Source organism: Pocillopora damicornis, chromosome 5 (genome assembly GCF_964200805.1).
Source record: "Pocillopora damicornis chromosome 5, jaPocDami1.2, whole genome shotgun sequence".
NCBI lineage: Eukaryota > Metazoa > Cnidaria > Anthozoa > Scleractinia > Pocilloporidae > Pocillopora > Pocillopora damicornis.
Window position 1 is genome coordinate 20,720,915 of NC_142674.1, and position 26,666 is coordinate 20,747,580.

At 43.6% G+C, this 26,666-nt stretch overlaps 3 protein-coding genes across 3 annotated transcripts; 2 read left to right on the forward strand and 1 right to left on the reverse strand.

Moving 5' to 3' along the window:
* Nucleotides 1-191: 191 nt before the first annotated feature.
* LOC149045886 (uncharacterized) lies at nucleotides 192-1,593 on the reverse strand. The gene is made up of 2 exons (XM_089205973.1): nucleotides 1,147-1,593; nucleotides 192-995 (listed from the first exon to the last, which is right to left on the reverse strand). The coding sequence occupies exons 1-2, from the start codon at nucleotides 1,591-1,593 to the stop codon at nucleotides 192-194; spliced, it is 1,251 nt and encodes a 416-aa protein (XP_089062099.1).
* An 11,076-nt stretch (nucleotides 1,594-12,669) lies between these two features.
* LOC149045887 (uncharacterized) lies at nucleotides 12,670-16,647 on the forward strand. Its single transcript, XM_089205974.1, has one exon. It carries the CDS (start codon nucleotides 12,670-12,672, stop codon nucleotides 16,645-16,647), a length of 3,978 nt encoding a protein of 1,325 aa, XP_089062100.1.
* Nucleotides 16,648-23,746: 7,099 nt separating this feature from the next.
* LOC113670210 (transposon TX1 uncharacterized 149 kDa protein) lies at nucleotides 23,747-25,535 on the forward strand. Its single transcript, XM_027186311.2, is given in 1 exon segment — nucleotides 23,747-25,535. A coding segment is annotated over 1 exon segment (1,710 nt). The 5' UTR covers nucleotides 23,747-23,825.
* Nucleotides 25,536-26,666: the final 1,131 nt, after the last annotated feature.

Consider the following 26,666-nt stretch of genomic DNA (forward strand, 5'->3'; position numbering starts at 1 on the left):
TGGTACGTTGTTTTTGAGTAAATTCAGCACGATCTCGCTGATGGCATTGATTTGATCTTTGTTGGCGTGTTTGATCAGATCTTTCCTTGCGTTTCTATGAGCCGCTGCCGTAATAGCTTTTAAAAACGGTTTCTGTCTACGTATTCTATCCATGGCTTTTCAATGTGTGGACGGTCTCTTCCTTGTCTTTTTTATATAGCTGTAGTTCGTTTCCTCTTCCGCCGCCTGCCACCGACGCCGCCGCCTATAGCCTTAGCTCGTTTCCTCTTCCGCCGCCTGCCACCGCCGCCGTCGCCGCCCGTCTGCACGCAGACGGATGGGGTGATACCACCTTTGCGATACACGGTCGTATATCCTTTGCCTTTCAAGAGATTGGATTTTAATCGATCCTCATCCGAAGAATTTGGGTGTAGATCAAACAGCAAATACCCGTAGGGTCTTTCTGTAGCATCTCTGTACACACCCATGACCTCTTTCAAATCTTGTGGAAAAGCTTGTTGCGTCAAATGTCGCACAGCCAATTGATCGCGAGGATTCTTGAAAGCTACAATGTAATGCGCATTTCTAGAAATGGTTTTGGCGTGTTTTCCTTTAGGAAACATGTCCTGAGTCATGTACACCACGTTGATACCTTTATGATGCGATTCTCGGGTAAAGAGATCCAAGACTCTAGGATCGTCTGATCCTTCGCGCATAAGATCGTCCAATATTAAAATTCCGCCCCTAGCATTCTTGTACCATGTGTCTAATAATGGGGTATCTGGAATGCCTTCGTGGAAACGGATGCCTTGTTCTTTTTTCATTCTTTCAAATGTCGTGGGTTGGTTAGCACCGTAACAATAGACGACCGGGTTATAAGGAGGTGAAAACAAATGACTACGTTCCTTCATGAGGTTTTCCACAAACACGGTTTTTCCACAACTGGAAGGTCCTACCACCATGATACTACAGGGACTTTGAAACTGGAACGGTGTACACCACATGATGACAAAATACTAGTGAAAAACATCGTTTTAATATTTATATACATAGTCATGTCACACAAAAGTTTTAAATATCCAAGTCACATCTTTTTACATTGTTTTGCGCTTTACGTTTCAGTGTATGGACTCGCCACCCTAACAAAGGTCGGATCATTTCACCTACCAAATGATCGTTGTAGACGTAATCCTTTTTTTTAAATACACTTAAGAAATCCTGCATGCTTTGACCCCTGGCTTTAGCTTTCAAATACATCAATGCATACTGGCCACATGACTGTGAGTTCATTTCTTGTAATGTTGTTGTGTTACTGTGCACGATTGCAAAGTTTTCGAAAATCCAGTTCACTACAGCAGAGGGTCTGTACCACCTTAAGGGTAATCCATAACTGTCCATGACTTCGCAAGTGTGTTTTTTGGTGAAAATAGCCAACCAATGAGATCCGGGTTTATCGCGGGGGTCAGTGTTGACGATGTAAGCTCTTCTTTTCCATAGTTCTGGTAATGACGGTAATGCATCGGCTGCAAAGACGCCTGCGAAAATAGGTGCTAGATAGGGATCTTGTTTGGCGAGATACGATAATTGTTCAGTAGTAAATGGAACGAATTCCATACCCTCTGTTCAACCCCGATTTCTTCCGGCCAGGGTCTGGCTGTAAATGTCGTACTGAGTACTTCCTGTGGGTTTTATTTGCATCATGTTTTCGAATTCCCCGTAGACGATGACAGTGACTAATGAATTGACAGCTCCCTTGGTCAAAGATATTTTGACACGTCCTTCTTGTTTGGGGTTCAATTGCACACTGTCTGCACAGCCAGAAGCTACGTTATCCCACATGTATAAGGTGCTATGGTGACCATCTCCCCAATGTTCTGGTTTGATCATACATCGTCCTCGAAAAGCCGAACAATTGGCACTGATAAGTCTGTGATAGCCTGCCATGTCTAGTTGTCCATTGTCTTCATTCAGTTCTAGGGCTTGATAGGGGTACTCTTCTCCTTCCACAATCTGTTTGATACTAGTGACTTCAAATTTGGGAAAATTGAAAGGGTTGTAGGCGTAAGTGCCAGAGAAAGCCTCTTGATATACCAATCCTACCACCACACGGTCTGGGACTCTTCCACTAAACACGTCTGTAGCTGTAAAGGTTGTGTGATTGTTTTGCAAGGTATAGGTCCTGACTTCCGATCGGACGGTGGGATAGAATACTTCTCTGTTGTTTTTGAGTCTGGCTACAGCGATTTCATTGTAGATGTCTGACCTGACTTTAACCATGCACGCATAGAATTTCATTTTCAAATCACCGGCTTGTAACCGGATGTCTGTGGCCACTGCAGTCAACCCGTTCATGAAAAATTTAGGATCGTTGAGTGTAAACCTCATTTTCAGATCGACTCCAGGTATCAACAATCGTCCTGTATTGAACAAATCCGCATGCGGCATGCCAAACAACTGGATGGTTTTTCCATCGAGGGTTTTGTCTTTCATGTCCAATAGCCCATCGACGGCTTTTTTTCGTTCTACTGTTAACTCCTTGTAGTCGTTATGTGTAATGTCGATTTGATTGGCCGTCAGATCGTGCCCTGGATGGTTTAGAGCTGAGTAATACCCTTGTGGTCTGAGAATCGTCTCTTCATCTTCTGTCCCATAATTGAGGATGGTTTCCAGATAGGCTTTGTAAGCATAAGTGTCTGTTTGCTCGTTGGTGAGAGTCCCGTTCACATAGATGGAAGGTTGTTTGATGATGGTGTGAAAGGCATTGGGAGCTAACCATCGTTGCGAAGCAGTTACCACATTACCTCCGTCGGTTTTTTTCAGAATTAAGTCCATACGGAAATAACTTCGGCTAAAATCAATGTATTCACGACTACCAGGTATGACAAATTCTATCGGGGTGATACTTTCACTGGTCAGGTTGATTTCCACCAGGCGGTATCCATTGTACGTGACGTTGGTAGGCGGCACTGTAAAAAGGTCCAAGGCACTGTCTTTGACTGCCACCGATTGGGCGTGGGCTCTGGTGGCCTCGTTTCCTCCAAACACGACGCTCATCTTTTATGAAATGATGAAGAAGCGTGCGTTAAAAAGCTTTTTATACGTCTCGGATGTGCCCAATGTGAAATCCTGTACAAAAGTAGCCGTTTCTGGTATCTTCACTGCCAAATATTTCCCCATTCCTCATCTACGGTGCTTTTTAATCCATGCATCCACTTTATACTTTTTCATCCAACCAGCAAGTTTGTGTCCCGTTTTCCGCCCATGTTTCCTAGCTGCAAGGAGAGCCAGAACACCACCTCTCTGATTTCTTCGACGCCGACGACGACGATAAGGTCTGGGCATATCGATTAATCTCAGTAGGTACCCTTGATTCTTAAAAGGATTAGAAGCTCTCTGAATAGGAAGTTCATCCATCTCTTGCGTTGTGTATCCCGTGAAACAAATTGTCAAGTCTTTTTATATCCGTTTAGTAGCTAAAAATATCACTCGACCTTTTTTTCCTTGTTTTTTTCCCTTTTGGGTTTGCTTTCTTTTTTTTACATTTTTCTCCTGTCAGAGCCCTTTTCACCATATTCTTAGCTTTCCTCTTTCCATAGTTCAAGAGAGGTTTGGCAATCAATGATTTGACAATTGGTCCCGCATCTCCACGTAGCTCTGCACTGGCCATTTTCCCCATTCCGCGTAATACACCACCCAAACCACGCCCGAGTTGTACTCCTGGTCTATAATATCGTAGTTTTCCTCCTTGCATGTTTTTTCTCGGTAAGGAAAAAATGATTACAAATGATTTCACCACACACATATTTATAGTCAAGAGGGTAAACATTTTATTTTCTTTACAAGAGAGCGGGTCGTTTTTTAAAACATAACGTAACCACGGTTTCATCGTTTGAATTTAAGAACTCGGTTTGAGTACCGTCGGTTTCACTGATACCTATTTCCAACGTATCAAATTTATTCTTACGAATAGGTATAAACTGTAAATGATGAGGTTCAAAAGTACTTTTGGATCCATTGTAGATGACTTCTCTCAGTAAATCCGTTTCTGATCCACCCATGATTTGCGTTTGCACCAGATCAGTGTACACATACAAGGGTCGTTCTTGATAGGACTGACTGGCCTTGACCTGACTTGTATGCTTTTGACACAATCTGTAGAGGAACCAATTGACGGAACACTCTAGACGTAAGAATTTGGATTCGCTAGGATTCCCTTCAGGTTTAAATTGACCCGTTTTGGCATCCACAATTTCCCAGACTTGTTGTACATTGCCGTGATAATTGACTTCACTGATAGGATTTCTAAAATGTTCAAAAGTCAATAGACTGGTCAACTCGTATCCGTTTTGATGCGCCGGTACTCCTTGTTTGGGAACGACCAATTTGAAGGCTTTCGCCACATCCAAATGAATATAGAAGTCGTTTTCAATTCCGGCTATGTAACTTCCCCCAATGCCACCATTGTCTATGCACATCCTGTAGGAACCACACCCGACATCCTCCCAGAAGAATACAGGCCATTTAGGACGTTTCTCCTGGAACGTTCTATCTTCGACGATATAATTCTTCATTTTAAGAGGTAATCGACTGTGCAGTCTGCGATTAAGCAGAGAAAGCATGCTATTCCAGAAATCACCTCCGTGTAGGGGTAGGGCATGTGAAAGTTCATATTTCAGAACGGATCCTCTCAACCAGTGAGACTGACTCCCAATTTCCAAATTGTTTTGGTTTCTCACACCGTCCATTTCGAGTTTCATACCACATAAGAAATCCACGTCTGCTAACTTTTGAAAATCGACATTCTTGTGAACTACCGTATCCGATGTAGACGGGAACGAAATGCTCGATAGAGCCACTTCCCATTCGCTTTCAGGTAGGTAGATTTCTTTGGCTAACTTGACTTTGAATTTACCGGAAGAGTTCTCCGGGTAGATGTGAGAACTAGCCGTACTCGGTAGAGACAGATAGAATATGTCGCTCATGTTTCTCTTCTGGAATCCAAGTGGTGTACACTCGCTTAAATGCGATTACAGAGTGGGTTCTGTGGATCCACGGCCGCTTCTTCTAAAATTGATGGTCAAGATCGTCTGTCCATCTTTGAAATTTACTTGTGATCCATTGGTTTCACTGATTCCCACTTCTACACTGCCAAAGACATTTTTACGCACAGGTAAATACTGTAAATGCAGCGGCTCGAATAAATATTTCCCTTTCTCATTATTGGTGAACGAGACTTCTCTCAATAAATCCGTTTCGGTACCACCCACGATCTGAGTCTGTGTTAAATCTGTGTAGACGAACAAGGTGCGTTTAGGATCGGCATAGGTGTGGTAGATTTTCTCATCCAAGCCCGAAAAATACCAGTTAACAAAAGAATAGAAGCGTACGTAACGCCCCACCACCACATCCCATTGAATATCCACCACTGACCACAGTGTGTCCGGAGATTTCCACATATCCAAATTGGGATCTCTAAAATGCTCTATTCGAACACTGCTGGACAAACACGTGACTTTTGTGCCATCGCTTTTTGTTTTTTCTTCTACCAAATGGAATTTTTTAGCCAACTCCAGTTCAATATCCACGTGAGTACTAGTTAACCATGACTTGGTTAATTCTTCTAACGTACGTTTATCTGCTGCTGGAGGGGGAAGTAGGTAATTAGGGTTGAAGACGTCCATGTAATTTACATGTTCGTTGTTGATCTTTAAATCGTATCTGTCTGCATTCTGTACCCATTCGAAATGAGGAAATTTGCCTTTTCCCGATGCATCTCTCCACCCCTCAAATCTCCTGCCTCTATTATGTAGATAGCCTGAGCCACGGTCATACCAATCCTTCATTTCTTGGTATAGTTGATTCATGACTAAAGTGATAAAACGCGACCAGATCTCATAACCGCTTCGTAAGGTGGTAGGAAATGGTGTACAATCAGTCTTTTGCAGGTCCACCACGGCGTTACAATTAGCATTATGCCAATATTGAGTACCTCCTTTCTTGTCTGTCACTATCTGCCATCTATTATTTATCCATCTTCTCACGGGTATGGGATCTCCTTTTTCGTCGGGCACCTTAGTGAATATGTTCGATCGAACAAGGATAGATACTCGGGCGTCTATGAAATCGTCCACACGTGGTACCATGTCCGGAAAGGATATACTAGCCAAGGCCACCTCCCAATCGTTTTCCGGTAGAAAAATGTTTCTGGGTAATTTGACCTTGTAGTGACCCGGTTTATTTTCTGGATAAAACTGGCTACTGGCATTGCTCGGTAAAGTCAAGTAAAAATTCATGACTGGTGAAACAGAGAATTAACTCTGAAGTGTAAATTAAAGTGCTATTTAAACCCATGAATAACCCACAGGACGTTAGCCCTAATAAAGGGAAACAGGGAACCACACGAGGCAAAGAAAAAATCTTTTGACCTCGGTGGGAATCGAACCCACGACCTCCGGATTAGATCTACCGTTACTCTGCCGACTGAGCTACGAGGTCGCACAGAGAAAGTCGGGGACGATTTAGGATGGTGAATCGCGGCGAAGAGAAAGTAAGGGTACATATGAATGTTGTGCCGCGTAGCACTGGGAACACAAATGGTGAAACAGAGAATTAACTCTGAAGTGTAAATTAAAGTGCTATTTAAACCCATGAATAACCCACAGGGCGTTAGCCCTAATAAAGGGAAACAGGGAACCACACTGTTTCACCATTTGTGTTCCCAGTGCTACGCGGCACAACATTCATATGTAAAAATTCATGACGACGAAGACACAATTAAAAAAGTATAGGTCAAACGGGATTTTATTTATAGTAGACGCTTTCTAAAACATAACGTGACTACCGTACTTTGATGCGAATTTCCTACAAACTCGGTCTGGGTACCATCCGCTTCGCTGATGCCTATTTCAATGGTATCAAAGACGTTTTTTCTAACAGGAATAAACTGTAAATTCTGAGGTTCGTAACTGTTCTTGAGGATATCCCCTTGCGCGGAACCGTCGTATTCCACTTCTCTCAATAAATCTGTTTCAGATCTCCCCATAATCTGCGTCTGCACCAGATCCGTGTACACGTACAACGGGCGTTTTTGATACATGGGACTATAGTAGGCATTCCCCAATTCGTAAAAGTACCAGTTGACGGAACATTCAAATTTCACAAATTTGGAAGAACTGCTATGTCCTTCCGGTTTAAATCCCGATTCTCCGGCATCGATGAGTTCCCATAATTTCGTAGCGTCACGCCACTTCAATGTTTTACTGATGGGATCACGGAAATATTCCACCGCGACATGACTCGTAAGTTCGTACCCTTGATAAAAAGAATCGTGTTTTCCATCTTGTCTGGGCATGATTAAATTAAAGGCTCTGGCAATATCCAGATGAAGGTAAAAGGCATTTTCACGGCCAGACCTGTAGGATCCATCGATCCCGGCATTGTCGATTTTCAAGCGATAGGTACCTCCTACATTTTCCCATGAAAATTCAGGCCACCTATAATGTTTTTTTTCTGTGAGCAAGGATTTATCGCTGGTGATGATACCAGTGGCTCTGATGGGTAATTTGCTGTGTAGCCTGTACGTGAGTGAAGCAATCATGCGATTCCAAAAAACAACTCCGTCTTGAGGAGCAGATAGACCTTTCTTCTTTCTATTCATTTCATATTTCATCTTACTACCACTGATCCAATATTGTTTCAGGTTAATGGGATTTCCCTGATCATCTTTGACATCCTTCAAGTTCAGATTCAATCCGCACATGAAATCTAAATCCACCAAACTTCTGTATTCGTTACCTGTTTTGGGCGTTAAGGTAGAGGGTAAGGATATGTTCGACAAGGCCACTTCCCATTCTTTGCCTGGTAAAGAGATGGTCTTGACAAGTTTAGCTTTGAAACGTCCGGGCGTGTTTTCTCTGTAGATGGTGTCGTACCCATTACTAGGAAGCGTGAGATAAAATGTGTCCTGGTTATCCTGCATGACTCATAAATCAACTATTTCCTTCGCGTCTACCCAGCTGTCGTATTTGGAAGGCCAGCCTTTCCATCTGACCAAAGCTTTCCCGTCTTTTCTCTTTAATACTTTTTCGATCCGAAAAAACGTCTCTTTACCACCCATATCGACCTTTTGCAACTCTTCCTCGTAAAACGTTCCTTTGACGGGTGTCTCATCATATTCTTTGATCTTGTAAGAGGGAACATAGGAATCTACGACTCTATCAACGATGAATATTTCTTCTGTCCAGCCTGGTAAATATCCCTTCTTAAAGGTGCGACGAACCTTGCTCAACATGACTTTATCTCCTACTTTAAAGGTGGGTTTTCTTCTTCTTCCTCTTCCTCTTTTACGAGATGAGCCGAACAATTTTTTACTGTACAATTTCTTCCACACTTTTCCGTCATTATACATGGTGACATCCTTAGGCGCCATACCCGTAGCATTGTGTACAGACGCATTATAACCTTTGACTAATTCGGGTAAAAAATCCACATACTTGAGAGTAGCGTTGGCTGATAATGCACGGTACAATCTCTGTTTGAGTGTCTTGTTAAATCTTTCTACCACAGAAGCTTTTGTATCACTTTTAGTATTAAAATGAGTGATCTTTTGCTGCGCGAGATAGTCTTGAAACGATTTGTTGTAAAATTCGCTCCCTTTATCCGTCTGTAGACGTAACGGTTTTCTTCCTTCTTTCAGAATAGACTCAAACGCACGTTTTTGTTCCGCACCCGTCTTGTTCTTCATAGGAACCACCCATGCGTATTTACTCAAGACATCCACCACCGTCAAGAGATATTTGACTCCTTTGTTGTATTTACTGAGAATTTTCATGTCGGCTAAATCGGCGGCCCATTGATGATCAATACTATTAGCCACCGTCGGATTTCTTGTATAACGTACTCGTACTGGTTTATGCAAAGAGTAAATCAAATTCTTCTGCATGATACTCTTGAGTTTTTTGACGGGTACACCTGTAGCTTTGTGTAACCTTTGCAAACCGCCATAACTACCAGGGTTTGAAAAGTCATAGTACGTCTTCAATACCATTCGTTCCAACCTTTTTTCTTTATTCAACTTTCTTTTCTTTCCCTTGTTCATTCTGACAGAAAAATTTTACCGCAACATCGCGCCACTACGACTAAAACCGCCTTCATTAACTCTTTGAATGACGGTACTTTATCAGGATGGGTATTAAATACCCAGTCTTTATGTTGTTCGTAATCTCGTCCTCTCAGTTGTTCTCTCATTCCCTCCATATGAGCAATGAATACGCCAAAATTCCATTGTCTCTCAGGGTTAGGATCACTGATCAAAAAAATAAATAATTCATCTGCGTTTTCTTTGGTTTGCACCTTTTCTAGTTCTTCTCGAGGAATAAGCGACACACGGCCATTCAATTCATTTTGATAAATACGTCGCCATAACCACTCTTTTCCTATCCGATCCATCTTGCAAACTGATTGAAAAAGATCGCGACAACGCTATTTATATATAAATTGAAACTGCATTCTCAAATTTTTTCATTCTTTCCCTATGTGCCATCCCGAAAACATGACCGTCAATACTGTAACCAAACAGACCGAGTCCTTTAAACGGGAACGGCAGAAATTCAAAGAAGAGATATCCAAGCATGACTGGAAAAAATTCTGGGTGATAGCCATCTTGAAAACCGTTCATAAAAAGAAAGGACTGGAACCATCTGTTCAACCCTTTTATTCTATTCAACGGTTGCAATATCTCGACGAAATGAGTTACAAACTCGAACGTGGCATGGACCAAGTCAAGTTTAATGACATCTATGATGAATGGACCAAAATCCTGAAAGAACGAGGTGTGTATCATCTTCTCTGGAATCAAGAAGACATGGAGTTTGTCACAAACACGATCTCCGGTGACACTGTAATAAGTAGGTTGTTATTGGAGGACATCCTGTCATTCCGAACAGAAGGATTGGCATTTTCGTACGAATGTGTGGGGTTCACGTATCAAGATGTCGACATCATTTTTGATTGGATGAGAATCACACCTGACGAACGGTTCATGACTGGATTGGACGAAGTGGATGATGTCGTGGTCGAAAAAACAACATAAAAGAAAAGACATTTCTTATCTTATTCCTTTGTTATTTAACATGGCCACTTGCATACTAGATTATTCACCCATCGACTCTTTACAAAAAATGGTAGATACTATACCTGTGAACAATGTCAAAAGCAGTGGAAGTGAGGAAAAAAAGAAAAAAAAGCCCAAAAAACAAAAGAAAAAACCTATAGCACCACCATCGCTGCCACCGCCTTCAACTTTTCCACAGTTACAAACGACTTCTGATTTCAGACCTAACGAATTGCTGAAAGAAATGGGGTTTGATATTTCTCCGACCAATTCTTCTCCTTCAGCCGTGTCACCCACCACGACCGCCATTATGGACGAGAAACAGTATGACCTCAACAGTTGTCTCTTTCATCCATGCAAGTTGGAATTATTTCAAGCCCTCTCTAACATGGAATGGTATGTCAAATGCCCTTTCTCTCGAGAGTGTGGAGTCTTTGCGCATAGAACCATGCAGAACGCTTACATGAGTGTACTTAATAGAAGAGTACACGATACCTACAGAAAAATGAACGGAACCCTCATGTGTGAATGCAATTGTCAGGCTTCATTGAAAGTAAGTGAATCAGGACTAAACCCAGGAAGACCCTTTTTTGCTTGCCGGAATAAGGATGGATGCCGATTCTTTCAATGGGCAGATGTGAGATTTACCAAGAGAAACGAAGAACTGCAAAAACTGTTCAAAGAATACGGCAAGTTTTAAAATGAAAGAACGTTCCATGGAATGAGTATATAATTTAACGCCCTCTCGAACGTGCCTGTAAGAATAGCACAATGGTGATTGCAGTAAACTTTCATGCGGTTGACCCGGGTTCGGAACCGGAACATTGTAAGTTTTTGTTTTGTCTTATTTTCAAACGGTTTCTTCCTTTTTTCCTTCGTTGTAAGGTTGTAATGTCCCCGAATTTGTATTTTATCAAATAAAACGTTTTTAACAGAATTTAAAGAAAACTTTGTTTGTACTCATATTTGTTGAGAAAATGGATTAAGTACGTCATTTAACACGGTTTCAAACGTGAGTGCATGAATGGTGTAGGCGTGCACATCATGGACGACCATGCAGATGACCCGGGTTCGGTTCTCGCATATATATTAACAATTATTTTTTTTTTATATTTTTTCCATTCCGTTTTTTGTTTCTTTTTTCCTTTTTTATGGGAAGGAGTCACTACGTTAATTCATTTTCAACATCTGAGCCACCCATAACCCTAATGCGGTAAACGACTACAGAGAAATGGAATACACGTAATTGCCTTTATTACACCCATTTTGTTTTAAAAAATTACAAGAAGAAAAAAAAGACCATTTTAAAAATCCAGTAAGTTTGCCAATTCAAAGCGAAGCCTTCGGATGGCTTCTCGCTTGGTCTGAGCCCAGAAACGCGATATTCTTCGATTTTCGTATCGGCGAATCGTGGTCAGATGTATTCCGTTAAAAACTTACCGCATGGTGTTTCGACGTCGGCCAATTGTATTTGTAACTCCGAATGCTTTTTACACCGTACCAATATTTCTTGTTGTAACTATAACTATTTGTCAACAACAATAAAATATTACATAATCACGTTCAGGATTAGATGTCATCCAAGACTAAACTGTATATAAACAACATCCTTTCTCGTTTCGACAATTAGTCACACTTTTATCATGGTCGGAAACGACACCCTTTCTCGTTTCGACAATTAGTCGCACGTTTATCATGGTTAGAAAACGATACGATCTGCGTGAATCGACGAAAAGAAGAAAGAGAGGAAGGACATTTGACATACAGAAAAAAATCGCAAAATTAGGACTTGAATTCCATCCTTTTTCACTCTCGAAACGGTCGAGATATCAATACCTGGGCCCTGGAACATTTCTCAAAAAAAGACTCGCACGCGGTGATCCTGGTATCAATCGTTTGGACCAAATTGCCAAACAGCACGATATAGATTATTCCAATGCCAACAACATACGCGAAAAATGGAAAGCGGATCAAAAAATGGTGAATGCCATTGATGCACTTCCCGGTAGAAAATCACTCCTGGAAAAGGTATCAAGACATATTATCGCTGCTAAAAGAAAATTGAAATTGTAAATAATCCTCTGCGCCGATTCGCTATATAAACAACGCGCATCCACCTTCCTCATTATTATTCACTCAAGATATACTCGCGAACAAAAAAATCAGACATATTATGGTTCGAAGAAAAACCCGATGGAGAGGAAGAAGAAGACGAAGACGAACTAGACAAAAAGGAGAACTTTTCCCCTTAGCAGCACTTCTTCCTGCACTGATTGCTGGTGGAAAAGCCCTTGGATTAGGGGCTCTCGGAGGAGGTGCAGCCTTTGGTGTTAAAAAAGCTCTAGGAGCTGCCACTCGAAAAAGGAAGAAATAAAATCATCATTTTTTCCAACTCTTGTTTTTTTCGTTCGTACTTACGAAAGAGTGCGCGCGCTTGCTTTTTTCCGTACGCGTGATCGAAAAATTACTGAATGAGGAATATCTGGCGTTATGCTAAGCGCGCAATACTGACGCTATGCTTTTTTACCGTTGCTATAATTTCTACACTCTCTGACGAAGTAGTTCACTTCAGATCAAACATGGAGTATGTTCCAGATGAAGTTTTAGAAAGAGATTATATCTCGGATGAAGATTTATTGCAAGCGGTAGAAACTACCGAACAGCAACAACAACAACAACAACAACAACGCGGGGGTGGTGCTGGCGGGAGTGAAGGATTTTTCAATTTTAAACGAGTTCCGTTTAGAGAGAAGACGGCGAAGAGTTACGGCATCAAACGTACGTCTTACCATCTCAAGTTGGAAAACCCCCAGAGTACCTTCCCCGTTGGACAAAAGAACATCATAAGAGCCTTTGAAGAAGGACTCGCCAACAGTATCCGTGAATTAATCGATGGATTACCCGATCATGATCGCATTCAAATTTACATCGGAAGCAACAGACTCCGTAATTCTCACACGTCAGCCAACGTATCCGTTGAACAATGGCGCGATCCGATGGGTGCATCAAGACAGGTACTCAGTAATATTTCAAACCTCCTCAATTCCGATGAAAATTTTGAAATGGATGATACCTTGCAGTTAGATGTCACGCACATCACCATGCCACCGCCCGGAAGCGGTCTTCCCAAAGGAAACCGCAAACGCCATATCTTCGGCACCGATAATTACGGTGACTTTCTTAAAGCCAAACGTTCCGTTATTCGAATCATGAATGATGATGAACTTTGTTGTGCTCGAGCTATTGTTGTCGCAAAAGCCATCGCGGATGACCACCCGCAAGTAAAAACGATCAAAGATTCCCGGAAGCCGTTACAAAAACAACTGGCGCAGCAATTACAAGAAGAATCACGCGTTCCACTAGGTCCTTGTGGATTAGATCAAATAAACCTCTTCGAAATCGTATTGTGCGACTACCAGTTCGTCGTCATATCTGCCGAACATGGCCATTCTATCGTTCACAAAGGACCTGAAGCTCCAAAAAAGATCATGCTGCTGATGCACGATGGGCATTTCGACGTCGTCACCAAACTTCCCGGATTCTTCGGCACTACCTATTACTGCCTTCGATGCGAAAAAGCTTACACGGTTGAAGACTACAGTCATCACTCATGCCATAGAACCAAATGTCACGCCTGCTTTCAGTACCATTGTCGCGACTACGAGCTTCTCAGACACACTGAAAAACCCGAACTACCGTGCAAACACTGTAACCGTCGTTTCTATGGTGTTACCTGCCAAACGAATCATCTGACTCAAAAGGCCAATGGAAAAACTGTAGCACCCGGAGAAAAGAATGTGTGTCGTTCCCACAGAAAATGTTCCATCTGTTCCCACATCTTCACATCCAATGCAGAAGAACACATGAAACATTGCGGATTACAGCGCTGTCCGAGCTGTGGAAAGGAAGTCAACATTCTTCAACACAAGTGTTACCTGCAACCCGTCACGCACGAAAAGAAGAAGAAGAACAAAAAACGCACCATCTTCGTTTACTTCGATATCGAAGCGCAACAAGACACAGGCAATCATGTGGCTAACCTTGTGTGCGCAGAAACCGACCAAAACGACACACAATTTACCTTCGAAGGTAAAGACTGTGTATCTGATTTCATACAATGGGTTCATTCCTTGGCTAACCAACACGACGTGGAGAAAGTCATCGTAGTGGCACATAACTTCAAAGGCTACGACGGTTACTTCATCCTCGATGAACTTTACAAACAGCACACTACCAATCTAAAACAAATCGTCAGTGGTGCCAAGATCCTCAGTCTGGAATTACCCAACCTCAAGTTCATCGACTCCATGAACTTTTTCCCCATGGCACTGTCCAACTTCCCTAAAACATTCGGCCTCAATGAATTGAAGAAAGGCTTCTTCCCACATTTCTTCAACACTCAACAAAACCAAATCTACGAAGGGTACATGCCCGACAAATCCTACTACGATCCCGATGGAATGTCCCCTCAAAGAAAAGAAGAATTCCACAAATGGTACAACGAGAAAGTATCCGAAAGATACATTTTCAATTTCCAACACGAACTGTTGACGTACTGTCAATCCGACGTAAGATTGTTGAAACAGGGGTGCACAAAGTTTCAGTCCCAGTTCCGCGACATTTGCGGTTTCAACCCCATGGTGCATTGCATCACAATTGCCTCTGCCTGTAATATGGCCTACAGAAAAAATTGGATGCCCAAAAACAAAATTGCCATCGAACCCGTACGTGGATGGAGACCGAATCACACCCAATCTCATGCTGCTTTAAAATGGCTTTACTGGGAAGAATCCAAACTCCACAAAACCAACCATCTGCCTCGCATTGCCCATGCCAGAAACAAAGGCGAACGAAGAATAGTCAATGGCACCAAAACCTACCTGGTAGACGGCTACGACGCGCAAACACATACCGTCTACGAGTTCCAAGGCTGTTTTCACCACGGCTGTGTAGATTGCTTCCCAAATCGTAACAAGAGACATCCCATTCATCAGAATAAAACTATGCGTGATGTTCGTCAACAAACACGAACTAAAATCAATGAACTTACCGCCTTAGGTTACCACGTCAAAGAAATCTGGGAGTGCGAATGGAATGAAATGCAAACAACCGATCCTCAACTAAAAGCGTTCGTCGAAAACCTAGACATCGTACCCCCTCTCCATCCACGAGACGCCTTCTTTGGCGGTCGCACCAACGCCATAAAACTACACCACGCCGTTGACGACAACGAGAATGAAAAGATCGAATACAGAGACATCATATCACTGTACCCGTGTGCAAATTTGGAATGCGAATACCCCGCCTGTCATCCCGAGTTCATTGACCAACCAGGAACCACAGACATCTCACGATACTACGGATTGATAAAATGCACAATTCTACCACCCTATGAACTCTACCATCCAGTTCTACCATGGAGGTACGACTCAAAACTCCTCTTCCCATTGTGCAGAACATGCGCGCAACAAAACACAGAACGAACCCTCTTGGAAAGAAGCTACAAGTGCCCCCATTCTGCCCAGGAACGATGCCTCACAGGTACGTGGACAACCTTGGAACTACAGAAAGCCATCGAAAAGAAGTACGTCATCATGTACGTTTACGAAGTTTGGAACTTCCAACAACGTTCCAAGGAACTTTTTTCCCCCTACATAAAAACGTTCATGAAACTCAAACAACAGGCTTCTGGATGGCCTTCCGAATGTGACACCGAGGAAAAAAGACAAACCTATCTCAATGACTACAAAGCGCACCAAGGCATAGAACTAGATCCCACCAAAGTCGAAAAGAATCCCGGTCTACGCTCCCTCGCTAAACTAATGCTGAATTCTTTCTGGGGAAAATTCGGACAACGCCCTAACCAAACCCAAGTGACCACGTGTGTCAAACCGTCCGAATTCTTCAACATCATCACAGACGACCGACAAGTCGTACACAGAATTGAAATAGCGAATGAACAAATGGTAGAAGTGTACCACACCTTTGAAAATGAATGCAAACCCATTCAAACCAACGTCAACATCTTTATTGCATGTTTCACAACCAGCTACGCAAGACTAAAACTATACGATGCTCTTGACACCCTGAAAGAAAGAGTACTGTATTTTGACACAGATTCCGTGATCTATACCAAAAAACCCGCTGAATCGTCCATTCCCACCGGAAATTATCTCGGCGAATTCACGAATGAACTCGACGAAGGAGATCATATTACAGAATTCGTTGCTGCTGGACCTAAGAATTACGCCTACGAAACCTTCAAAGACAACCAATGTTGCAAAGTGAGAGGATTCACCTTAAATGTACGTGGACAAAAAATCCTCAATTTCAACAGTATGAAAGACTTAGTGTTGGACGAAATCTTACACGAAGAAGACGAAGAAGAACCTCGCACCCTAACACTTCACAATCCTCACAAGATCACAAGATGCGCCGCTACAAAAACCATCAAAACAGTGCCCCAAGACAAAACGTACAAACTCGTGTTTGACAAGCGCGTCATTGATCATGACACCTTTCGATCTTTCCCATATGGCTATAAATGCGCCTCGTAACCGATTCGAATTTATTACAATCATGAACGACGCAGATCATGATGATGATGATGCACTTGACCTCGAACTTTACTCCTGTAAATTCTACGACAAAAACATTCACGTAAAACATACCCATTTCCTCATCGTCCCTACAGATAAAGACAATACAACCATCCATGTCCATTACGATCTTGATGTTCAACCCAACAATGAAGCAGTGAAACGCTGGACACAACAACCGTGGTACCATCACTCTATCATTGAAAAATATCATTTACTTCAACCCAAACACAGTCTTCCCGTATCAAACAAAAATCCCTTCAAAAGATTATGGACCAAGTGGCAAAAAAAAGGTGAAAAGGTTCATTATCCATCATTCATGTACTCCCAAACTGTCGAGGAGGAGTGACACCTTTCAATCTTTCCCTATACCTATAAATGCAACTTCACTACTCGTTTATACTTCACTACAACACAATCATGGTTGGAACGGATGATGAAGATAACGATCTTGGTATTGATCTTGAACTTTATCGCTGTAAATTCTACAGTACAAACAACGAACTACAACACACTTATTTCCTCGTCGTACCTACAGATAAAAACAATACTAGCATCGACATCCATTACATTCCCAATGTTCAGCCTATCGACGATGCAGTGAAACGCTGGACACAACAACCTTGGTTTCATCGCTCTGAAATCGAGAAATTTCAACTCATTTACCCCAAAGGAACTATTCCCGCATCAGGCATATACCCCTTCCGAAGATTGTGGACCGAAATGGCAACAAGGAGGTGAAAACATGACAAGGAGTCACCCAAGAAAAAACTATAAAAAAACAAAAAAAATGATCAAAAAACTACGAGATGACCGCTTTCATCTCGAAAAACATTACCAAGAAAAAATAACCACGCTCACTATTCAACTCTCAGATAAAGAATATTATCTCAACTCCATTCTTAACTTTATGAAAGATTATTATCGTTCGCCTTGGGATACCGCTGTATGCAGAGGTTTCCGAAACATGTGTTTTAATAATCAATAAAAACAGTTGAGAGAATTCTTTGTGCCACGTTTTTACTTACTTTAAAAAAAAATCCTTTTTTTACCCACGCGTACACAGATTCCTATCTCCTCGCGCTTGCAAACCCACACCCACACCCACGCGCGCGCTCCTTTCACTCGGTACCAGGGCTTGTAGGCAGCTCGTGACGTCATTTTTGAACACGGCTTCCTGATTGGTCTATATTGGTCACATGGGCGATATACTCGATTCTCATTGGTTGGCGCTATACTGACTTTCTATTACTACTCATATTGATTATTTTACAGGCCGTATTTTACTGGGGAAAATATTTTTCCTAAATTAATCATTTAGGCTGTCATATATTTTAGTCCTAAAAACATCTGGTTCTTATAACTAGATTAAAAAATATCATTTTCCTCCTCAATTTCGCTGTGTTTTTACAACAGTCTGCCAGTCCACTGTATGTTCCCTTCAATGTTTTGGAGTATTAAGCTCTTGTTGATGAATTACGTGATAACTTTGAAACGATAAAATGCTGGAAAACGAGAGCTGACTTGCCTGACTTTTCCTCAACGACAGTCGATTTGCATACGTGCAACTTCCCCATGAGCTGTGTTTAATTTAGCGGGGAATTGACCACCACCTTAAATAGTCAATACCGATATAAGAGTTTATTATCTTCAATTGATAATCAATTATGGAACGATTTTCGTTACAAAATACTTCTACAAATTATTAACTCTTATAAATATGAGCTTGCGTTTAATGATACATAGTAAAAAATATAATTTCCCTCCTCAATTTTGCTGTGTTTTTACAACAGTCCGTGATTCCGCTGTATGTTCATTTCGATATTTTAGAGCATTATGTTCTTGTCGAAAAAGTACATCAATAATAAATTTGAAACGATAAATCCTGAAAAACAAGAGCTGAATTGCCTGACTTCTCATCAACGACAGTCGATTTGTGTACGTGCAACTTCCCCATGAGCCGTCACGCATTATTTTAACGGGGAATTGCACCTTTGTTAGTCAAAGCCGATATTAAATTCACTGATACCAATACTTTTAATTTCCCGTTTTCATTTGGAAATTTTTTACATTTGGTAGCGTAGGTCACAATGATATAACATTTCCAACACTTTTTTTATTCATTGAAAAATAATTAACTCCTATAACTACAAGCTTGCGTTTAATGATACATAGTAAAAAACATAATTTTCCTCCTCAATTTTGCTGTGTTTTTACAACAGTCCGTGATTCCGCTGTATGTTCATTTCGATATTTTAGAGCATTATGTTCTTGTCGAAAAAGTACATCAATAATAAATTTGAAACGATAAATCCTGAAAAACAAGAGCTGAATTGCTTGACTTCTCATCAACGACAGTTGATTTGTGTACGTGCAACTTCCCCATGAGCTGTCACGCATTAATTTAACGGGAAATTGCACCTTTGTTAGTCAAAGCCGATATGAAATTCATTGATATCAATACTTTTAATTTCCCGTTTTCATTTGGAAATTTTTTACATTTGGTAGCGTAGGTCACAATGATATAACATTTCCAACACTTTTTTTATTCCATAAAAACTTTTCTTGGAGATTCTCGTCAAGGAAGACCTTCCTTCGACTAAAAATGAATTACTTGACAAGTATTTAAGTCATGCAATCCATCGGTTGTATGTCAAGAGAGACTGTTAAAGGCAAACGCTTTCAGGAAATTTTACAACGTTACGTTTTCTCGGTAAGTCTTTGTGAAATGCTTTTAATTTCTGCTGGTGTGTTTAGCAAACATTTTTCCAAAGAAAAGTAACGCACTTGATCCACAAGTCTTGCACACGATGACCTTTAAAACGAGTATGAAAACGAGTTATTTGGTTGCAACTGATGTGGAACAAGCTGTGGATAACTGCACAAATCACATGGAGATGGAAAATGACATTTTGGAAAGTAGCCGCCAAGAAGTAAGGAAAACATTCCACGACGTCTCGTGTTTTTCTCTCCATCACTTTCGCGCTCTGTCGCTTCCGAAGTGTTTTACGACAACACAGAGCTTAGAGGATTCGTTTATTTGTTAAAATGTCTTTAACTTGAGAGTAACGAGGGGCGAATTACGCTTAACGTTGACCGATTGATAATTTTGAAATTATTAGTATTTTAAAATATTTGGTGTTGGCTAAATTTCGTTTATTCCCGTATTTGAACTATCATGCTGCACTGATATTCTTAAAATAGGACTGCCGTAATTATCCTTTGAATTAAAACATATCAGAAGAAGAAGTCAAAAATGTTCCGTGTTTGTCATCAATTTCTGATTGGTTCATCCTTCTTGAAAGCCAATTAACGGGCGTTCAACTCCGTGCACAAAGCGTCTGACGAAAAACCTTAAAAGTGATGGATGTTTACATCCTTAAATATGACCTAAGTAAACAATAGATAGTAGCTCAATTAGCTTTTACGTAGGTTGGATGGGGCCAGATGGTTGAATAAAAAAAAAAATATATATATATATATATAAATATGCACGCTCACTAGTTTTTCTAGTTTGAGCACTCTGGCATGGCTTAGGTTATCCCACATGTGTGAGATCACTTGGGGTGGCTATATCGCCTTACCTCCATCCTAGCATCAGCACTGCACTGATGAGGCCCAGAAGGCCGAAACAGTACTGGCCTGCGTCTTAGTATCTACTCCGACTTTCGCCGGTTCGGATCGTAGCGGTGGATCTTCTCTTTGGAGGGGTGACTTGGCTCTCTTGGTTTTTTTTCCTTTTTTGGGCCGGAAACCGTAAGTAGTATTGTCGTGCTTTTCTTCACTGTAGTGAGTACCTGCCGGGAGGGAAAACTCAGTGTTTTTTCTCTTTTGGTCGCCCATCTCATCTGGGGTCAGTCTTTGGTGCAGGGCGTGGCTTTTTTTGGCCTTGCCTGTTCCGACTTTTCCCTTCAGGATGGGGATTCCTGGTTTCCTGCCTTCCATTGACGTCAAGGTTGGGGATTTCCCCGATGATGTCTCTAGTTTGGATATTGTGAAGGCTCTTTTAGAATTTTTTCAAGAAAAAGCCCAATTTAAAGTGGTGGCCGTCCAACAGTGCCCCGGTAAGATCGCTCGGGTGACTTTTGAGGAGGGGGGGGGAGGCGGCTAAGGACGATTTTGTGGATGAGCAGTTTTTCTTCATTAAGGGGGTAAAGTGTCAAATGATCCGCCCTGCCCTCCCGGGGGATAGGATTCTTGTATACCATTACCCCTATGAGAATGATGACAGCCAAGTGGAGTGGGCCCTGTCCCAGTTTGGTTTGGTGAAAGACGTTTCCTATCAGTCGTGGGTGGGTCTTAAGGGTGTTCACACTGGTACCAGGGTAGTCAGAATGGATCGCACTGCCCGCATTCCGCGGTCCATTATCATCAATGGATTTCGCTGTAAAATTTGGTACCGAGGTCAGCCGGTGACCTGTGATGCTTGTGGGGAAGACGGTCATGTTGCTGCTAAGTGCCCTAATAAGGGTACTTGCTTTAATTGTCGCAAACCGGGGCATATTTCCCGTGACTGCCCCAATAGATCTGATGGCAGAGGCGCTTGGGGCCAGCCGTCTAAGGGTGTCTCCTGGGTTTCTGAGCCAGGTGGGGCCGTTGATGGCGGGTCCCCTGCCGTTGAGGCTCATCGTGCTGGGTCTGTTTCTGTGTTGGGGGTTGACCCCTCAGGTCAGACCCCTTCTTCTTCTGCCCCCCCTTCATCTGATGGGGGTGCTTCTTCTGCCTCCTCTGAGGAGGGTGTCCCGGATTGCCGGGACTCTCCCTCCGTTGTCTCCGGTGTAGCGTCTTGCTCTAATGTGAGCAGCGTTGCTTCCGTCTGCAATAGTAATGTGCTAGATGATAATGGCTTATTAATTGATAAAGTCAGCAATGGAAATTCTACAAATGTAATGAATAGTGCTATTGGTAATGTAATTGGGGATTCCCCTATTAGTAATGTAAGCAACGTAGTAAGCAATACAGATAATACAAATTCTAGTGCTAGTGATGGCCCTGATAGTGGGGTGCCTCTTGTCGGCCTTACTGATGGTGTTCCATCAGTTTCCCCCCCCCCTCATCGGGGGACTCGGAGATGACGTCTCTTTCCGCGGTGCGTAAGCGTTCCGCGCCGAAGTCTCCCCCGGAGGACCCATCGGCTCCGCCTGGCCTAGTCCGGAGGCCGGTCGCTAAGGCTGGGAAGTCCAAGGTATCTAAGAAGAACCCGGGTGGTGATGGCCACCATATCCTTCCGGCGAGTGTCTCCCTTGCTGCTGAAAAGGCACCTAGCCGTGGCCGTCCCCCTCATTAGTTTAATGGCTGGATTTTTTTCCCTCATCATGGCCCTGTCTCTACTGACTCTGAATTGTAATGGGATCAGGGATCAGTCTAAAAGAGCTGGTTTGGTGCAGTGGTTGCGGTCTCTTCCTGTGGGTGCTGACATTGTCTGCCTCCAGGAGACTCATTGTTTGTCTTCTGCTGAGTGTTCGTCGTGGTTTTTTTCTTCTGGCTTCTCTGCTGTCGTTTCCCTTGGGTCTTCTCACTCGTGTGGTTGTATTGTCCTTTTTCGCCCCTCGTTGTCCTTGGTAAACTCTTGGAGTGATGTCTCGGGTCGGTATTTACAGGTTGAATTTTCTTTCTGTGGCAAGTCCTTTCGTGTTGTTTGTGTGTACGCTCCCAACCGCAACCCTGCCCGGGATTAGTTCTTTGTCGAGCTTCATTCCAGGATTGACCCTTCGATCCTTACGGTTCTTTGTGGGGACTTTAATGAAGTGTTTGACCGTTCTCTGGATCGTGCTGGGGGTGGCCTGTCCACCTCCTCATGTGACAGCTCCGCCTCGCTGAAATATCTTTTTGATGACTGTTGCGTCATCGATATCTGGAGGTATCTCCACCCTTCCTCTTCCGGTTTCACCTGGACCAGGTGGGATGGCAGTCTGGCGTCCCGTATTGATCTTTTTGGTGTGCCGTTTTCGTGGGTGTCTTCTGTCTCTTCGTGTAATATTGTTCCTTGTCCTTTTTCGGACCATTGTGGTGTGTGTCTCTCGCTCTTGATCCCCGATGTTGTTCCCCCTGGTCCAGGCTTTTGGAAGCTCAACACCTCTGTTCTAAATGACCCTGAGTATGTTGCCCTGATTTCGGATGCTTGGTCTTCATGGCGTCGCTCCGTCTCCCGCTTTCCCTCCCTTGTGAAGTGGTAGGATGCGGGGAAGAGTCTCGTGAAGGGTCTTACGATCCGCTTTTGCTGTCATAAATCCAGTGCTCGGTCGGGTCTCCGTGACCTTCTGGTCCGTCTAATCGACCACCTCAAGTCTAAGGTTGACCTGGGCTCCTCCTCGTGCCTTGGCCCTTACCACTCGGCCCTGGCTGAGTTGGCTGCCATGGATCTCCAGGCTGCCAGGGGGGCCCAGGTTCGCTCTCGTGCCAAGTGGGTGGAGGAGGGTGAGTCGTCCTCGGCATATTTCTTGAGTCTTGAGCGGAAACATGGTTCTGACAGATGGAACTCTGCGCTGAGAGATGGGGATGGCTCTATTGTTTCATCCCCTTCTGACCTCTGTTCCTCTTTGTCTTCCTTTTATTCCGATCTTTTTTCTGCATCTTCAGTTGATCCTCATGTTCAGGCTGACCTCCTAGAGAATTTGTCATCTTCTCTCTCTGGCGGTCAGTCCTCTTTGTGTGAGGGTCTCCTCACTGTTGATGAAGTTTTGTCTGCTCTCCGTGGGATGGCCAGACGTAAGGCCCCTGGTCTTGATGGCCTTCCCATGGAGTTTTATCTGAAGTTCTGGCCGGTCGTGGGCGCTGACCTTGTCTCTGTTCTTAACTCTTGCTTTGACTCTGGTTCTCTCTCTCTCTCTCAGCGCAGAGGTGTTATTTCCCTGTCTTTCAAGAAGGGTGATCGGTGGGATCCTCGCAATTGGCGGCCGATCACCCTCTTGAATGTGGATTACAAGCTTGCATCCCGGGCCATCGCGGGCCGGCTGCTAAAAGTCATTCATCTTCTGGTGGCTGAGGATCAGACTTGCGGGGTCCCCGGTCGTTTTATCGGGGAGAATGTGGCCCTTCTACGGGACGTGGTCTCCTTTGCGTCTTCTTCGAGGACCCCAGTGGCCATTCTCTCTCTCGACCAAGAGAAGGCCTTCGACCGCGTCGACTGGGGCTTCATGCGGTCCACCCTTGTGGCAATGGGCTTCGGCCCTTCTTTTGTCGCCTGGGTGGATCTGTTTTACCATCGGGTGCAATCCTGTGTAAATGTCAACGGCTACGTCTCAGCTTTTTTCAATCTGTCGCGGGGGGTGAGACAGGGTTGTCCCTTGTCCCCCCTTCTGTATGTCCTTGTATCGGAGGTTCTTGCGGCCAACATCCGCCGCAATTCCCGCATTTCTGGTCCGCTCATTCCCGGCTTTCCCCCTCTTTCGCCCATTTCGCAATATGCTGACGATACGTCCCTCATTGTTTCCTCGGATGACGCCATCAAAGCGGTTTTTGAGACCTATGCTCTTTTTGAAAGAGCCTCTGGGTCCAAGCTTAATCAGGCTAAATCCAAGGGTCTTTGGCTGGGAGGCTGGTGTGGTCGTTCTGACCCTCCAGTCGCACTCGAGTGGTCTTCTTCGAAAATCGAGGTTTTGGGTGTGTTTATTGGTCCGGGGGATTTGGATGTCGACAACTGGCGTCCCCGTATTGATGCGGTGGACCATGTTCTTAAATCGTGGCGCTCTCGTTCTTTGTCTTTCCGTGGCAAAGCCCTGGTGATTAACGCTCTTGCCCTCTCTCGGGTGTGGTATGTGGCCTCTTTGGTTCACATGCCCGCCTGGGTAGCAAAGGAGCTCGCTTCCTTAGCTTTCTCTTTCTTCTGGTCCGGCAAGCGGGAGCTCGTCTCTCGTTCTGTCGTGATTCAGTCCTCTCTTTTTGGTGGTTTCTCGGTTGTTAGTGTGCAGTACAAGGTGTGGGCCCTTCTCGGCCAGTGGGTGCGGAGGTTTGCCTCCTCTTCCGCTGGTTGGTCCTCACTCATGTCATTCTGGTTTGTGTCGTCCTTTGGTGTTTTGCCTTCTGTCGTCTTCTCCAGGCCGTTTTGTTTTGATCCCAGGGTTTTGCCACCCTTCTATTCCTCTCTTCTTTTGGCCTGGCGTGGCCTCAATGGTTCTTTCGCCACGGCCCGTAACTCTCTCGTTTTTGGGTCATCCTGCCCTCACTTCTGCTGCCCTGTGGCTGATATGTCTACAAAAAGCTGCTATTTGTACCTTCTTTCCGAGAACATGGTTCCGCCGCATTGTGTCGCTAAGTTTTCCCCGATGTACGGTTCGCTTGATTGGCCATCCACGTGGTGCTCGCTGACCTTTTTTGACCTCGACCGTCAAGTCACCGATCTATGTTGGAAGATTGCGCACGGCGTCTTGTACACCGCACAGCGTCTTGTTTCCTTTGGGTTGTCGGTTCCCCCCTCTTGTTTTTGTGGGTCTCCTGTTGAGTCGCTGGAGCATTTGTTCTTTTACTGTCCCCTTGCTCAGAGTGTTCTCTCCTGGCTCCAGTCACTGTTGTTCAGTTTTTCCTTCATGTGTCCCGCTCTTCTTTGTTGACATGTTCTCTTTGGCTTCAGCTCTGATGAGCTGGTTGTCACCCCCCGGGTCTTTGTGTATTTGTTGAACCTTTGTAAATATTTCATCTGGCATTCCCGGAATGACTTCCGTTTCCGTGCTGTTCGTCCTGGCGCTGCTGCGGTGATCGCTAGGGTAAAGTCTCGTTTGAGATTCCATCTGCCCATCTTTTTTAAGCGATTTCAGTCTGCTCGCCGTCGTCGCTTCTTCCACCGTCAGTGGGGCGCCCGTGGTGTCGTCGCCACTGTCTCTGATGGTCATCTTTCCCTTGTCCTTTAGCTGTTTCCCCGCGCGCTGCATGGCCCTAATCTGGGCATTGTATTTTGTCCGCTTGTGTTCTGTGTTGCATGGCCCTAATCTGGGCATTTCGCCTGTGTTTGTCCAGTGTCCTCCTGTGCTGGGTCTCCTTGATTGGTGTACTGCACGGAGGTTTCTGCTGCATGGCCCTAATCTGGGCATTGGGTTCGTTTTGTTCTTGTCCTGTGCCCTCTTGTGCTGGGTCTCCTTCATTGGTGTACTGCATGGGGACCTGTTAGTAGTGTGTGTTTGTTTTGTGTCTCTGTGTTCGTGAGAGAGTGTGTTCAATTTTTGGTGTGAGTGTGTTCAATGTTTGCGAGGTGGGGTTCGATTCCCCAACGAAGTTGGTGTCTGGTGGCCCTCGGTTTATGGTGGACCCAACCCTAAGGCATTGCACTTTCAGCCATGGGTTGGATTAGGTCTGTAGATCGGCAGGCATTGCACCGCCCTCACGGGAGCCTGGCCGTTCACCTTAAATATAAAAAAAAACAAAGCTTTGCTTTCATGTCCAAATTGAGCACTCTACTAGGATGAGTCATTGCTGCTAGCATTATGCACGCTCACTAGTTTTTCTAGTTTGAGCACTCTGGCATGGCTTAGGTGATCCCACATGTGTGAGATCACTTGGGGTGGCTATATCGCCTTACCTCCATCCTAACATCAGCACTGCACTGATAAGGCCCAGAAGGCCGAAACAGTACTAACAGTACTGTCTGCAGTTAGTTATATATATATATATATATATATATATATATATATATATATATATATATGACATTTGTATATATATATATATATATATATATATATATATATACGCAATTTTTCATCATTAAAACCTTTCAAAACACTCTTGGCTTGACCGAAGAAAACAATTGAAAAGTCCTAGACAGCCATTCAGAAGAAATTCTATGGAAACGTGGTTTTGGGTTCTCGGCTGGTTCCTCAGCATTCTCACGATGGTTGTAAATGGATTTGTCATCCTTCTCGTCTGCAGGAAACGTCACCTTCGCACCAAAACCAACACATTCATCGTGTCTTTAGCAGTGGCTGATTTTGGTGTCGGGATGCTTGCTGTTTCTTTTACGCTTTTTCTGCAACCTTGCAACCGAA

Coding starts and splice junctions, on each gene's coding strand:
- LOC149045886 (XM_089205973.1), bottom strand. CDS start 1,593: ATGGAATTCGTTCCATTTACTACTGAACAATTATCGTATCTCGCCAAA. Junction 996..1,146: donor ACGTCTACAACGATCATTTG/GTAGGTGAAATG, acceptor GTTTTTCACTAG/TATTTTGTCATCATGTGGTG.
- LOC149045887 (XM_089205974.1), top strand. CDS start 12,670: ATGGAGTATGTTCCAGATGAAGTTTTAGAAAGAGATTATATCTCGGAT.